The sequence below is a fragment of the Phoenix dactylifera genome, chromosome 5 (genome assembly GCF_009389715.1).
Source record: "Phoenix dactylifera cultivar Barhee BC4 chromosome 5, palm_55x_up_171113_PBpolish2nd_filt_p, whole genome shotgun sequence".
Classification (NCBI taxonomy): domain Eukaryota; kingdom Viridiplantae; phylum Streptophyta; class Magnoliopsida; order Arecales; family Arecaceae; genus Phoenix; species Phoenix dactylifera.
Window position 1 is genome coordinate 1,091,297 of NC_052396.1, and position 13,036 is coordinate 1,104,332.

The 13,036-nt window shown below is 38.8% G+C and overlaps 1 protein-coding gene across 1 annotated transcript; it reads right to left on the minus strand.

Moving 5' to 3' along the window:
* Positions 1-9,791: 9,791 nt before the first annotated feature.
* LOC120110798 (60S ribosomal protein L37-3-like) lies at positions 9,792-12,935 on the minus strand. The gene is made up of 4 exons (XM_039126408.1): positions 12,812-12,935; positions 12,584-12,719; positions 10,500-10,601; positions 9,792-10,144 (listed from the first exon to the last, which is right to left on the minus strand). The coding sequence occupies exons 1-4, from the start codon at positions 12,812-12,814 to the stop codon at positions 10,095-10,097; spliced, it is 291 nt and encodes a 96-aa protein (XP_038982336.1). The 5' UTR covers positions 12,815-12,935; the 3' UTR covers positions 9,792-10,094.
* Between the last annotated feature and the right edge of the window lie 101 nt (positions 12,936-13,036).

Here is a 13,036-nt window from a genome sequence, read left to right on the forward strand (position 1 = left end):
TAATTTCGTCTTCTTTTGTTTTTTTTTTTGGGGGGGGGGGGGGGGGGGGGGCGGGGGGCTTGGATAGTTTTTCAACTAAATGTCCTTTTAATGATTTACTTGATTCGGTTTCCTTTTCAAATATGAGGGAAAGAAATTATTGCCTACGTTGCTGAACCATGTGGCCGCGCCCAGAGTTGATAACAACAGCTGGTTTTTGTGGACCCTATTCATGGAGCATGTATTTTGGTATTGATCCAGGACCACACTGATGCATGCAACTTAGGCAATAATTTCTCCAAAATCTTTGTGAGAATTTTGTTTCTTTATAATGAAACGTGGTGGGCTTCAATCGTACTTCTCTCTTGGAACAAAGGCCGCTACTCCGAGGCAGGTCTGTTCAAAATTTTAATATTTGCTTTGAAACTTGTCTTGCTGATTTGAGACGCATAGGCTACTTAAAATTTTTAGATTAACCGAATCTCCACTCTGAGGTGAATGGTAGCAATATATTTCCTGAAATGCAGTGTTATTGGTTGTTGGGGCTGCAAATGGATTGGATGAACGTTATTTGTACTTTTTGATCAGGTCTCCATTGAATATCGGTTATAGCTAAGGTGACGATAGGGTGTTTAGAAGCTTGACCTGGCCAACAAAATTCAAAGTTTAAAGCCGTTCTTGTTGGGTCTAGTCTGAGCTTATGAAATTGTTGATGGAAGAAATCCCCAAGAATGTTAGACCTTGACAAAGTGCTCGACTGGTTGCTGGTGAATGTCTTTTCTGCTAATATTCTTTTAAAAAATGAAAAAAAATATCTGATCTCTAAATATCTTAAAGTTTTCCGTAAATAATAAAAAAAAAATCATGCGTTTGTTATATTTCATAGGCTTCATCTGCCAGTCAGGCAAGTGATCTTGAGTGATTACTCGAGGTGTTCTGAGTACTTTTGCCCTCATAAATTGTTCTTATTTAAGTTCTAACGTGACAACTATATGGGTGTGAAAGCAATGGACGAACTTATGATGTAGCTTCCATGTGTTTCGAACTTGCCGGGCTGGTCGTCGGTTAAACGCAACAAGAGTCAGTTCTGATTCAAACTTGACTAGTATCGCATACCATGGCAAGAATGTTTGTCTCGTGCAATTCAAAAGTTTGGGTGTTTGTGGATGATTTTGATCTGCATGCAAGTGTGGATTTATTGCCAGAATTTACTCCTCATAGCATTGGATATGCGGGGATGGTCTTCTTGCTCCATGGCTGGTTAGGATGATAGACGGTTAATTTATATTCGAGGAACAGTGGAGAAAAGTGAGGATAGTTGCCACACGTCTGTGGATCGTATCCACTAGTTTGCATTATAACAAATCGGACTTTGGCATGTATAGTGTACATGAAAGAGAGTATACTGGTTGTCTTCGTCAAATTTGACTTGAAACTTTGTCGCTGATATCGTTGAAGAACGCTTTGAAGTTGGTGTGCTTCTCTTATCTCACTTTTTTAAATTAAAAATCAAATTATTAATATGTTAATAACTATAATATTTTTTTAAAAAAGATATATAAAAATTAATGATGCAGGAACTCACCGACAGAAAGCGATTAGAGAGTTCAGGCTTCATATCGAAAATAGACAGATTCTCTTGAGATCATATAACGTGTCATCATATCGACTGAACGATTAAGCATCCGAGTCCCTCGATGCCTGAACTGTCTAAACCACTGCACCTTGCACACCTGAAAAAGGACACCATAGATTACGAAAAAAAGAAAAAGAAGAAAAATCGCCATCCCACCTTCGGAAGTAATGGAGTCCCTTTAATACTAAAGCGAGCTCATGTGTGCTTGTCATATTGGAAACCGCAGCCACGTCCCTTTCCCATCTTGGATTTTTTTTTTCTTTTCCTTTTGGTTCATGTTCACACTAGCTGCGCCATGTCCAAAAAAAAAAAAAAAAAAAAAAAAGAAGAAGAAGAAGAAGGAGGAGGAGGAGGAGGAGGAGGAGGAGGAGGAGGAGGAGAAGAAGAAGCAAAGAAGAAAAAATACTAGAGCTCTGAGTTCAAAAAAAACTCGCCAGAATGATGAACAGCATGGAAGGCGACTTAATCAGCAGGTCTGTTCGTCTCGCGATAAACATGAGTAACCTAAAAGAATATTATAAATACTCTCTCTCTCTCTCTTCATTGTAGTAACACCACCGCTCGAGTGCATCTATAATTGGGATGGACAATGATGCAACATAAAAGGGAAGGCGTCGTTGAGATGGACAATGATGCAACATAAAAGGGAAGGTGCAATGAGCGAAATCTGGAGATTAGCTAGCTCTGACACCGCCAGCTTGCGTTGCAGTTCGTGCCCAGTAGAGGATGGGCGGTGCTCAGCTTTCATTGGAGCCAAACCATTGCTTCTTCGTTTTGGTGCACGAGCTTGGAGAAGAGAGGATGGGTTCTGACCGATGGATGATCTTTGTGGTCCCATGGCCACTTGATCTGCTGATGAGATTAAAATGTACCTGTGAATTTGATTTCTACTAGGTCCTCAGATCTGTATATAGTCCAACTCATCAAAGTAGCCCATCTCCTTGTGGCATGGTTTGGGCTTTATGTGATAGCACGACAAATAAACATATACGTATTATAATAGCATCAGATGACAGCTATAATAATACTAATTTAACACTTTTATTATTTATGTATTTTAATGCCAGAATCCGGCACACGGGATGTCATCACTAGTTTAATGATATGTATTAATTGGCAAAATTTTTCCCAGGCAAATAAAGCTAACCAATATGATAAGTAAAAAATAAAATTATTTCCTTTGATAAATTACAAATTGATCCAATTATAGCAACAAAATTATAAATTTGAATACATACAAATGTATGTATGTATATTTAGATAGATATATATATGTATGGGAAGTGTCACCAAGTTATCTTTCTCATTATGGACTATGTTTTTTATTTGACAATGAGAGCCTATCTTCCTGAATAAAGTAAGCATGAAATTCAAAATACACATGATATTTATCAAACGAATGTTTGATCGCATTTAGTAGAAAATTAAAGGCATAAGAGCTGGAACAAGCCTTACGCCTGCATAGAAATGTTCAAGAAGTAGGCATAATGAATGACAATTATACTGATTAAATTTGTTTAAGAAAAACATAATTATTCCAAGGAAAAGATGTCATAAACTTATCATATATATTTCTTCTTCCTTTTTCCATGGATAAAATACCCTCACCCAAAAGAAATTCCGCACATTGTCATCAAACATAAATAAGAATAAGGTGCGACATGACTATTTCTCCTTGGTTCCTCCTAGGAGAAATCACTTCTATTTTTTATTTCTATTAGAATTTATATTGTTTTTTAAGAAAATACTTTGTGGCTCAAAAATTTTTTTTTTTTGTTACAATAGATATTTCATACATTACAAGTATGGATACATCCAATAAAATTAGAAAATAATAGATTACGAAGTGCCCTATGCAACTCTTCCTCTTGGGCCCATAAGGTGCTCTCGGAGTGGCAAGCCATATAAGCAGTCATCCAGTCTGCGGTTCTGTTAGCCTCTCTGAATATATGCTTAACTTGAAAGATTATTTCATCCTTCACCATCCTCGGAACAACTCCAAATGTTCCGAAGCAAAAATGACATTTTAAGAAAAACTTCAAGACCAAATATTCTTTAAAAAAAAAGATGCTCCGTACTAGACATACCATGAATTCTGCCGAGAGCCTAAATGGTGGTCCCCGACCCCTTTTTTCGCATAACGCTTCTTCTTCTTGGTACCAGGCTTGGGGCCGTCTCTGTCACGTTAGTTGAAACTAAGCTCTGACGTACGTGTACTAGGTGTAGATCAGCTTTTGGTTTTCTACCACACTGCACTTGGGGTGTTACTTACGGGAACTGTGGGTGTGGTTTCCGTCTGCTGCAATGGGAAATCAAGTTCGCTTCCGATCCGCCTCAAATACCTGGTACTCAAAACAGCGTTACATGAAGACCGTGCTTAGTGGTTGGAAGCAGGGCATTATTTAGCTTAAAGAAAAAAATAAGGAAAACCTAATCTTTTTTTTGTTATTCCGTGCTGTTGTTACCAGCAAATACCCGTAACAGGGAATAGTTGGTACAACAATTGACGACAATAATATGGATGTTTTACATATGAAAAGTTGTTTCCAATAAAGCCACATGCAATCTATTGAAAATGATAAGAGGAAAATTTATCATGGTCATACCATTTGTAAGATGACCAATATGCTACTGTTACTAATCTATTGCATACATGGAACCATCATAATGGCCAATACAGCATTCAATAGACATATATCCATTGTCTACCAACCATTAAGACAAATGGAAATGCCGAATTAAGCGTTCAATCAGAAGAACTCGAAGCCAAGGTTGAAGAGCTGACAAGGAGAGGCATTCAAACTGAAGCAGAAATCTTCAGTAGTATAAGAATATAAGCTTCACTGTAGAAATTAAAATCCTTACAATCAGGGCTGCTTTGAATAGTAGAGATTGATGAACAATCAAATATCAATATGACTGCAGTTATAGCAGAGGAGATGGCTACAAACAAAGCTTTGGCTGTTGGATTTCAACAATAAACAGAAAATCAACAAAGTTACTATCACTTCAGACTCTCAACTTAATCAAGAACCTTAATGGGCAGCAAGGAAGTCTCACAAGGGCACATCAGAACAAATGAATAAGGACACAAAGTTTAGGTGAAAAAAAAACAAAAAAAGGATCAAATTTAGATGATTCGCGCTGAATCAGGTTGTTAATGATGCTTTGTTGCATCTTGAAAGTAATTCTAAACAGCACCTCCTATAGGACAAAGACTAACCTGAAGTGAAGATCAACCTTCTTATGCCCTGCACCCTTGAATCCATTTTGTTGTTAAGTAACATTTATCTCAGATCTTATCATAAACTAACATTCTTGACTCAGAGGTCACTGGCTTTCTGTACAAGCATGGGCATATCTGCACGAAGAAGAAGAAAGGAGAGGAAAACATTGCCTGTCAAAGTTAGGGCACTCAGGCCAGTCAGTGGCTCTTGTCGGAGCTTAGAACTTGGCAAAGAACTCAGTTCAAGTCCAGTTGATCCTCACAACATATTTATCCAGTCAAAGCCTGATTCCAAGTCCATTTGGTATTCAGAACGGTTTATATCAGCTGATGTGCAACATCCACCCAACTTACACAAAGCTGAAACAGAACAAGCATTTAATGCTTCTCCCATTCGCTCTCTCCAGACAACTAAACTTGATCTTAAATCTCTTAGACCCCAGTTAATAGGAATAAGAGCTACAACACTCAAAAAAATTGGCTATAGAAGGCCCTCAAATCTCTCTGCCACCAAGCCATATCATCTAGTCCCACTTCTCACTGGAAAACGGACGGAATCCTCTCTTTCCCATACCCCTGTTTTGCCCTGGCCTTGGCTGCTGCTGCTGCTGAGAAAAGAACTCAGATGGAATCACCCAAAGCTCAAGCTCACCTTCGGTCTAGTTCAATCTTCTTATTGGAATTTTTGAAAATGAAAACAGAAGATAAAAAAACAATACCAAACTGGGTTTTTTTCCCTTTTCTTTTTCGCTTTTGTTGCTAGAAGTGGATGAAGGAAGCGGTTTTTATGAGAGCAAGGCCTAATGCTTGAATTCTAGGGTTTCAGAGAACATAACAGAAACGAGTTCTTGATCAATGCAAGATAACTCAGACATGGATTCAGGGATACAACCAAGAATCAAAAGAAACACAACACCTTGAAAACATTCCATCTGATATAATCACCAAGGATAAACAAAACAGATCTAATTCCAGCGCTAAAGCAAAATAATCAGTTGCTAAAAAATTACAAAAGTGTCAGATGAGAACAAGAAACTCGGTATAGAGATATGACTTTAATTAACCAGAGGCTATAGCAGCTTCAAGTGGCAAAAGCTTTATGAATCCGCACCGCATAAGGAACCCATCGCTTGAGCTTATTACAAGATCAAGAACCCTGATCATAAGGGAAACCAAACATAGGTGGGGAGAACCTTGCTGACCTGAACGACGATCACTTGGGAGCGGCGGGAGCGGCAATGGAGGGAGGGGGAGCACCGAGAAGACTGGCCTGCTGCATCTCGAGCTCGTTCATCTGCTGTTCCCGGTCCATCTCGATGATCAGGGGCACCACCAGGACGAGGAAGGTGGTGCCGGCGATCCAGGCGGCGCGTCCAGTGCTCCAGAGGAGCTTCTTGGCGACAGTGGCGGCCTCCGAGGCGGTGCGCTTCCCGCGGGACACGATAAGCGACTGGGAGATGGAGCTCGAAAACCTAGAGAGAACGCCCTTGCCGTCGTCGCTCGTCCCTGGGAGAGAGCCCCTTCGGCCCTGGGAAGAAGACATCGTTGGCTGGGAGAGAAGAGAAGTGGCTTCGCAAGACGGCGATTAGGAGGAAGCTTAGAGGGCGGCGTGGCGAGGAAAACCCTTGGTGAGGGCCTCGGTATATGGTATCAGCGGGATTTCCCGGATATGGGAGGGAAAATGCCGGATAGTGGAAGCAGGGGTGCATGTTGGGCTAGACCAGCCCAGTACTTTGGGCTGGTTTTTATTGAGATGGGCTCTAAATGGAAGGAGCTAGCCAGCGAATTGGACATGGCTTGGGTGTTGCATGAGCCGAATCGATGACATTGCGGACCAACCTTTCATTTTTAACCCTGTCTCGCCAAATGTAGCCCGCAAGGTAGACACCAAAGGATGCTTTCATATTGACGTGGTTGTACAGGAAGAGCCCCAAGCCCTACAGACATTTAGGGGTTACATCTACAACCCAGATGGAAACCAAGTGTTTCGTGGTTCAAAAATGCCGAATCTCGTCTCAATCATCATTTGTCAGGACTTTTCGGAGTAAGTTCCTTGGCTTGGGCAGGACATTTAGTTCATATCGCTATTCCCGGATCCAGGGGAGAGTACGTCAGATGGAATAATTTCTTAGACGTATTACCGTATCCTCAAGGGTTGGGACCACTTTTTACGGGTCAGTGGAATCTTTATGCTCAAAACCCTGATTCGAGCAGTCATTTATTTGGTACTTCCCAAGGAGCCGGAACTGCCATTCTAACCCTTCTTGGGGGATTCCATCCACAAACACAAAGTTTATGGTTGACCGATATTGCTCATCATCATTTAGCTATTGCATTTATTTTTCTCGTTGCTGGGCATATGTATAGAACTAACTTCGGAATTGGACACAGTATCAAAGATCTTTTAGAAACACATATTCCTCCGGGGGGTCGATTAGGACGTGGGCATAAGGGTCTTTAGGGTCTTTAAACGATTGATACAATTCGATCACTCAATCGATTATTCAATTAATAGTACCCCCAGAGGAAAAGAAAGCAAAAGCGATTCCCGTAGTAGCGGCGAGCGAAATGGTATGTTGCTCGTGAGCCGCCAAGTACCAGTCTCGCAACAGTACTGGCGTTAAAGGATCGGTCCTTCACTTGCGGATCGTTCGCGAGTCGAACTCGCTCTCTTGCCACGCCTTTCACTCATTCACTTGAGTCGGACTCAATCACTGCTGACTTTTTGGAGGATCGTTCGTTCTTCACTCTCTTGCTATTACCCGCAGGGAGCGCAGCAACCGACGGTGCATATTATCATATAGAGTCGTTTGCTTGCTTATCGAGTTGCAGTAAGGGTCTCCAACCACATTGTCATTTGAGATCAAACAATCCAATTTTTTTTTGGGGGGGTTTTAAAAAATGACTTGGAATATCTCAAAAACCTGACAATTAAAGGATCTACATCCCCTCTAATTCCTTTTCTCCACAATTACACTGGGGGCTCATTTGGTTTGCCGGAAACATTTTTCCTCTTAAAAATTTGATTTCTGAAAAGCAGATTTCTAGGAAGAGGATACTCGGAAAAATACCTTTGACATGTTTGGTTAACCATGGGAAAGTAATAGATTTCTAGAGTGCTTATGTTTGTTTGACCATCCACTTTTCTGAAAAAAAGTTATATATAATTTCTATTATACCCTTAATAAAAATTAGGTATTTAATACCTCTTTAATGCTGAAGGGCTTTTTGGGAAAAAAAATAGAGTGATTCCTGACTCATGGAAAAAACTTTCTTATGAAATGTGAGAATCATATTCCCATGAGAATACAACTTTCTCTTCTCTTTTCTTTAAAAACTCCAACCAAATAAGAGGCATCTCATTACTTTTCCGTTGACCACATTTTCTCTCATTTTCCCGCGAACCAAACGAGCCCTAGATTTTATGTTACTGACTGAGAGGCATCATGAATTGCATTACTCCAAACCAATTCTTTTTCAATATTTCAGTTTCAAGCACCAGACTCCTTTGGGTCCACCCTAGAATTTGTCATTCAGTAGAAAAGCACATCAGCATCTCTAGCAAACATTCATCATTGTCCCATTTGCACCAATGGTAAATGAAGCTTTTTACACAGTAATTTTACATAAAAGCACATCAACCTCTCTAGCATCATTCATTATTTTTCGTTTTTTTCCCGTTTGCTCCAATGGTAGATGAAGCTTTTTGCGCAGCAATTTTACATACCCGAGCGTGTTCCTCATTCATTTGGAATACTAGGAGACATCAAGAAATACGACACTGACCCTTTGTTTTATGACCAGTCCTAGTTGAAAAACTCAAACTCATCTTCATGCATAATAAGAACTTCAGAATTGTGAAGTCGGATTCCCAAAAGTAAAGTCACTAATTATTTTATTTAATAAAGGGCCAATTCTTTTATAGATTTCATTTTCTATATCAGACGTTATAAAATTTAGAGTTTTTTACATGAGTACTCTTCTAAATATCGAATTTTGTATAAATATTCTTACAAAATAATATTTATATATAAACCTTCATAAAACTCTATTATTGTACAAATGATCATCATATAACAGTTATTTTAACGATATTAATATATATATATATATATCTCAAAAACAAAATAAAATTTTATAATTATGCTATTGTTTTTTTTTGGGATCGCAATTTATTTACACGTCTACCCATTAAAAATATTTTAATTATTTTAATTTGAAACTGTTAATTTTTTTAATGCTCTTAAATAGATGGATAAATATGCAAAATAAAAATAAAAAAATAGAAAAACAAAACAAATATTTACAAAAATATACATGTAAATATTAATTTTTAAAAAATATTTATGCAAAATTTAATATTTATAAAGATATTCATAAAAAAAAAATTTCTAAAATTTAAGTATCGATAATTTCAGGTAATCATGTAGTAACTGTGATATCCAAACCAAAACAACAATCAAACCCAGGCCAATTCGCCATGTTCTCATATAATTATAAAATCATCATTTCTGTTTCAACTCCGGTAGGATACAAGGTCTTTTGGCCGAGAATACGAAGACGCTTAAGAACCACTTCCCCCCGAAGAATATTGTTGCTCCTTTCTCATAACGATTGATGCATCCGAGCACCCGAACCATTTCTTGAACTCGGCGGTAAACTTGCCGATTAACTACAGGAAATGATCTGAGTACAATTCTGTTGCCAGCAGGACAGATCAAGTAATTCAATGATCACTAAACATGAAGTTAACAGATGTTTCTCACCCTCCATCCTAACAAGAGTTGGGCACTGGGAGGATGATAGAATCCACAAATATCTAAACAATTTCAACAAAAAAGTTCATACCGCCAAAAGATTACATGATGACATATCATATCACTAACAGGTTAAACAAGGAGAGTAGAAGAAATGAACGAAAGAAATTTATGATAGCCAACCAGAAACTCATTTAAAGAAGAACAGCATGTGAGAACTCAAACCACGAAGAAGATACAGCTCCTCGGTAAGATCCATTTAATTGACTCTAAAGTACACAGCCAATGATAACAGATGAATGGTTCATCCTGATAACCAAACTGCCTTTAACCAAATTAAGCATGTAAACAATTATGTCCTTCGATTCTCAGTAATAAAAATTTGCTAAAATGTAACTCAACGAGAATCAAACAAACAAAAAAAACTGGTCAAGCAGAACTGATCAAAATGCTTCTTGGTGACTGTCATCCAAATGGAAGCAGCTCTCTGAACCCGTTAAGAAGATGTCGCTGCTGTAGCCCTCCTCCTTGGAGTTGCTTCAGTTCCTAAAAGAGAAAATCCACATGATTTATAAGAATACCAATAAGAGAAACTGAAACCAAAATATTTCAGTTGATATTAAAGTTTCGAGTAATTATAGCCAGTGACCACATAAAACAAGGTTAATATGAAACCATCACGAAAGAGTTGAACAATGACCAAAATGAGCAAAAGACCAAAAGAAATTTACAGATAAAAGATAAATAAGCCACTGGCCCTTTGTTATATAGCCATAAATGCCAAGCAAAAATTGATCGACATATATAGGCCTTGTATGCTAAAAATCAACACAATGATCTGATTCTAGCTTTTGCAGCATACATAAATATTTCTGAATGTCTTCATTCAAAGGGGCAATACCTTCTCTGAAATTGCTCTTGAACCTTCGAGGCAAGTGACGAAGATACCTCATCCTTCCTGTGCCTGTTGTCTTTCTTCTTATGGCCTTCACACTCCAATTATCTGTTACATGATAGATATATAGAATGTTTGTCACTGACAAAAACCACTTCACGGCAAGGTCAAGTGCCAAGTTATCCAATCAATGAAGTTGAAAGTACTAAAACTGCCACAAATTGCTGGGAGTAAGCCACAATGGATTTGGGCCAAAGCATCAGTCATCACAGTGTCTCCTTAATAAGAAACAAAAGGTAGGCTAGAATATGTCATGACAGAAAAATATAGGAACAATTGACAGAGTATTTTGTTGCATTATTTTATTGCACGATTTTAGTACAAATTATTATTCTAGTGGTCTACATATTCTGCACGAAAACAGATCATCAATAATTGATTAAACATGTCCTCAATTTACGTTTTTCCTAGATTTTTTCTTATTTAGCCCCAAATTTTAACTCATTCTACCTTTTTCTTTATTGCTTTCAGATGCCTCACAGACAACTATTACATCTCAGCAAAAAAAAAAATGAAATAAAAGTGGGAGTACAAATATTAATCCGTACACAAAATAAGGAAAAAAAATTTAAAAAGGAGAAATTAATTCCCCAACCTCCCGTTGATTGTGGTATAATAGAAAGTTCTTATTGAGCGGAACTTCTATTTCCGGTCCAAACATACCGCTAATCCTAATTCCCGGTCCCTAATAGCGATTTTCATTTTTTAAAATTCCAAAGATGCCCCAAGAATAAGATTTTAAGGGTTGAAATGCAGATATAGGATTCCTGCTATCCCCAAGCCGATTGCGATTCAAAGAAGACTCGGTCAAAAGCAACAAAGTGCAGAGGATTCCTCTTTACGGACCTTCTTTACCTCATATTTTATAGAGAGAGAACCAAAAGGGAAAGAAAAGATTTGGCAAACATAGAAGAAGAGAATTTGCCCACTTCAATTGTCGAAATAAGCTTCCATAAAAAATCTCTACTGGCCAAAAATTCTTGAATCGCAATCGGCCAGGATATTGGGATCTCGGTAATCGGTATATCAACTTGGAGAAGAATACATAAGAAGCAAGTCGGCCAGGGGATAGCAGGACCTCGACAATCGGCCAGGGGATAGCAGGACCTCGACAATCGGCCAGGGGATAGCGGGATGAGTTTCTATAAAAAACTACTTTTGATCGAGTCTTCTTTGATAGCAGGAATTTTGTGCCGCATTTCAACCGTTAAAATCTTGTTTGTGGGGCATCTTCGAAATTTAAAAAAATGAAAATCACTATTAGGGACCGAAAATTAGGATTAAAAGAATGTTTGGTCCAAAAATAGCAGTTTCGATCAATAAGTACTTTCTGTTATACCACAATCATCGAAAGGATGGGGAATTAATTTTTCTAAAAAATTATATATCACAAGCCCTCTGAACCGGTTGTTATAAAACTGGTCAATAGAGACTAAAAGTTAAATTCCAGTCCAAGGATGGACTGGACTTTAACTTCCAAAAAAAAAAAATTGAACCAGCGTGGGGCAACAATCATTTCATCCAATATTTCATTCCCTTCACGCAGTAGCATGCGTTGCACATCTCATGCCCTTGTGACCATTGCCCAGAACCGCCGCCGCTTAAACAGTTTGCCCCTTTTAAATGCTCCTTTTAAATGATAGAACGCTTTATTGAAAAAATTAACAGCTAGAGAGATTTAAACACTCATATCACCTTCAAAGAAAGCGCTAGATTTACTAAATCGAGGCAAAGTTACAGAGAAATTACGCACAAATTTTATAAAGATAAAACAGCGCCCATCAGTCTGCGGAAATTATCCAAATTTTTGCATTAAAGAAGAAAACAGAATTTCGTGTTGCGATTTCGTGGATTTTCCAACAAAGAAAATTCACCAAATCCATCAGATCCATGAGTTGCTGATAAGACATCAACATAACTAGTACATGCCCTAAACAATATCTTAATCCACTAAAAAACTCAAAAAAATAAAAAGAGCCAAAAAAAGAAAAGTATCAAAAGATTGCGACTGGATCGGTGAGAGCACTTACACTTGCGGATTCGCGCAGAGGGGTATCCACAGGAGGCGCAACGGCTCTTCTGGAGGTGGAAGCTCCTGCGACCGCACCTCACGCAGAGCGTGTGGGTCTTGTTCCTCCTCTTGCCGAAGCTCCCCGTGCCCTTACCCTGCCATCAAACCAAACAGAAAAAGTAAAAGCCGCCGCTCAGAGCAAGGATTAGCGAAACACCGAGAGGAATCCCCATGGGATCGGCTTTACCATTTTAGAACGGCGTTCTTCCCGGTCGCACCTTCTGAGATTGGCTCGGCGGCGGACGCGAGAATGAGAAAGAAGCGCGCACTCACCAAAACCCTAGCCGGCAACTCGGAGCAGCGAATCTTATGGCCTTTTGTCTTGTACTGTTGCCCTCTATCTTTGGGAAAATTACAGAAAGGCTTCGTCAAATCCAATGGCCGTGATTTGAGATCAACGGACAAGCAAATT

What these genes read in the sequence shown, in the direction of transcription:
- LOC120110798 (XM_039126408.1), bottom strand. An exon ending in CTCTGCGCGAATCCGCAAGT is followed by an intron (nt 10,602 to 12,583) that starts GTAAGTGCTCTC and finishes ATCATGTAACAG; the next exon opens with ATAATTGGAGTGTGAAGGCC. An exon ending in CAAGAGCAATTTCAGAGAAG is followed by an intron (nt 10,145 to 10,499) that starts GTATTGCCCCTT and finishes TTTCTCTTTTAG; the next exon opens with GAACTGAAGCAACTCCAAGG.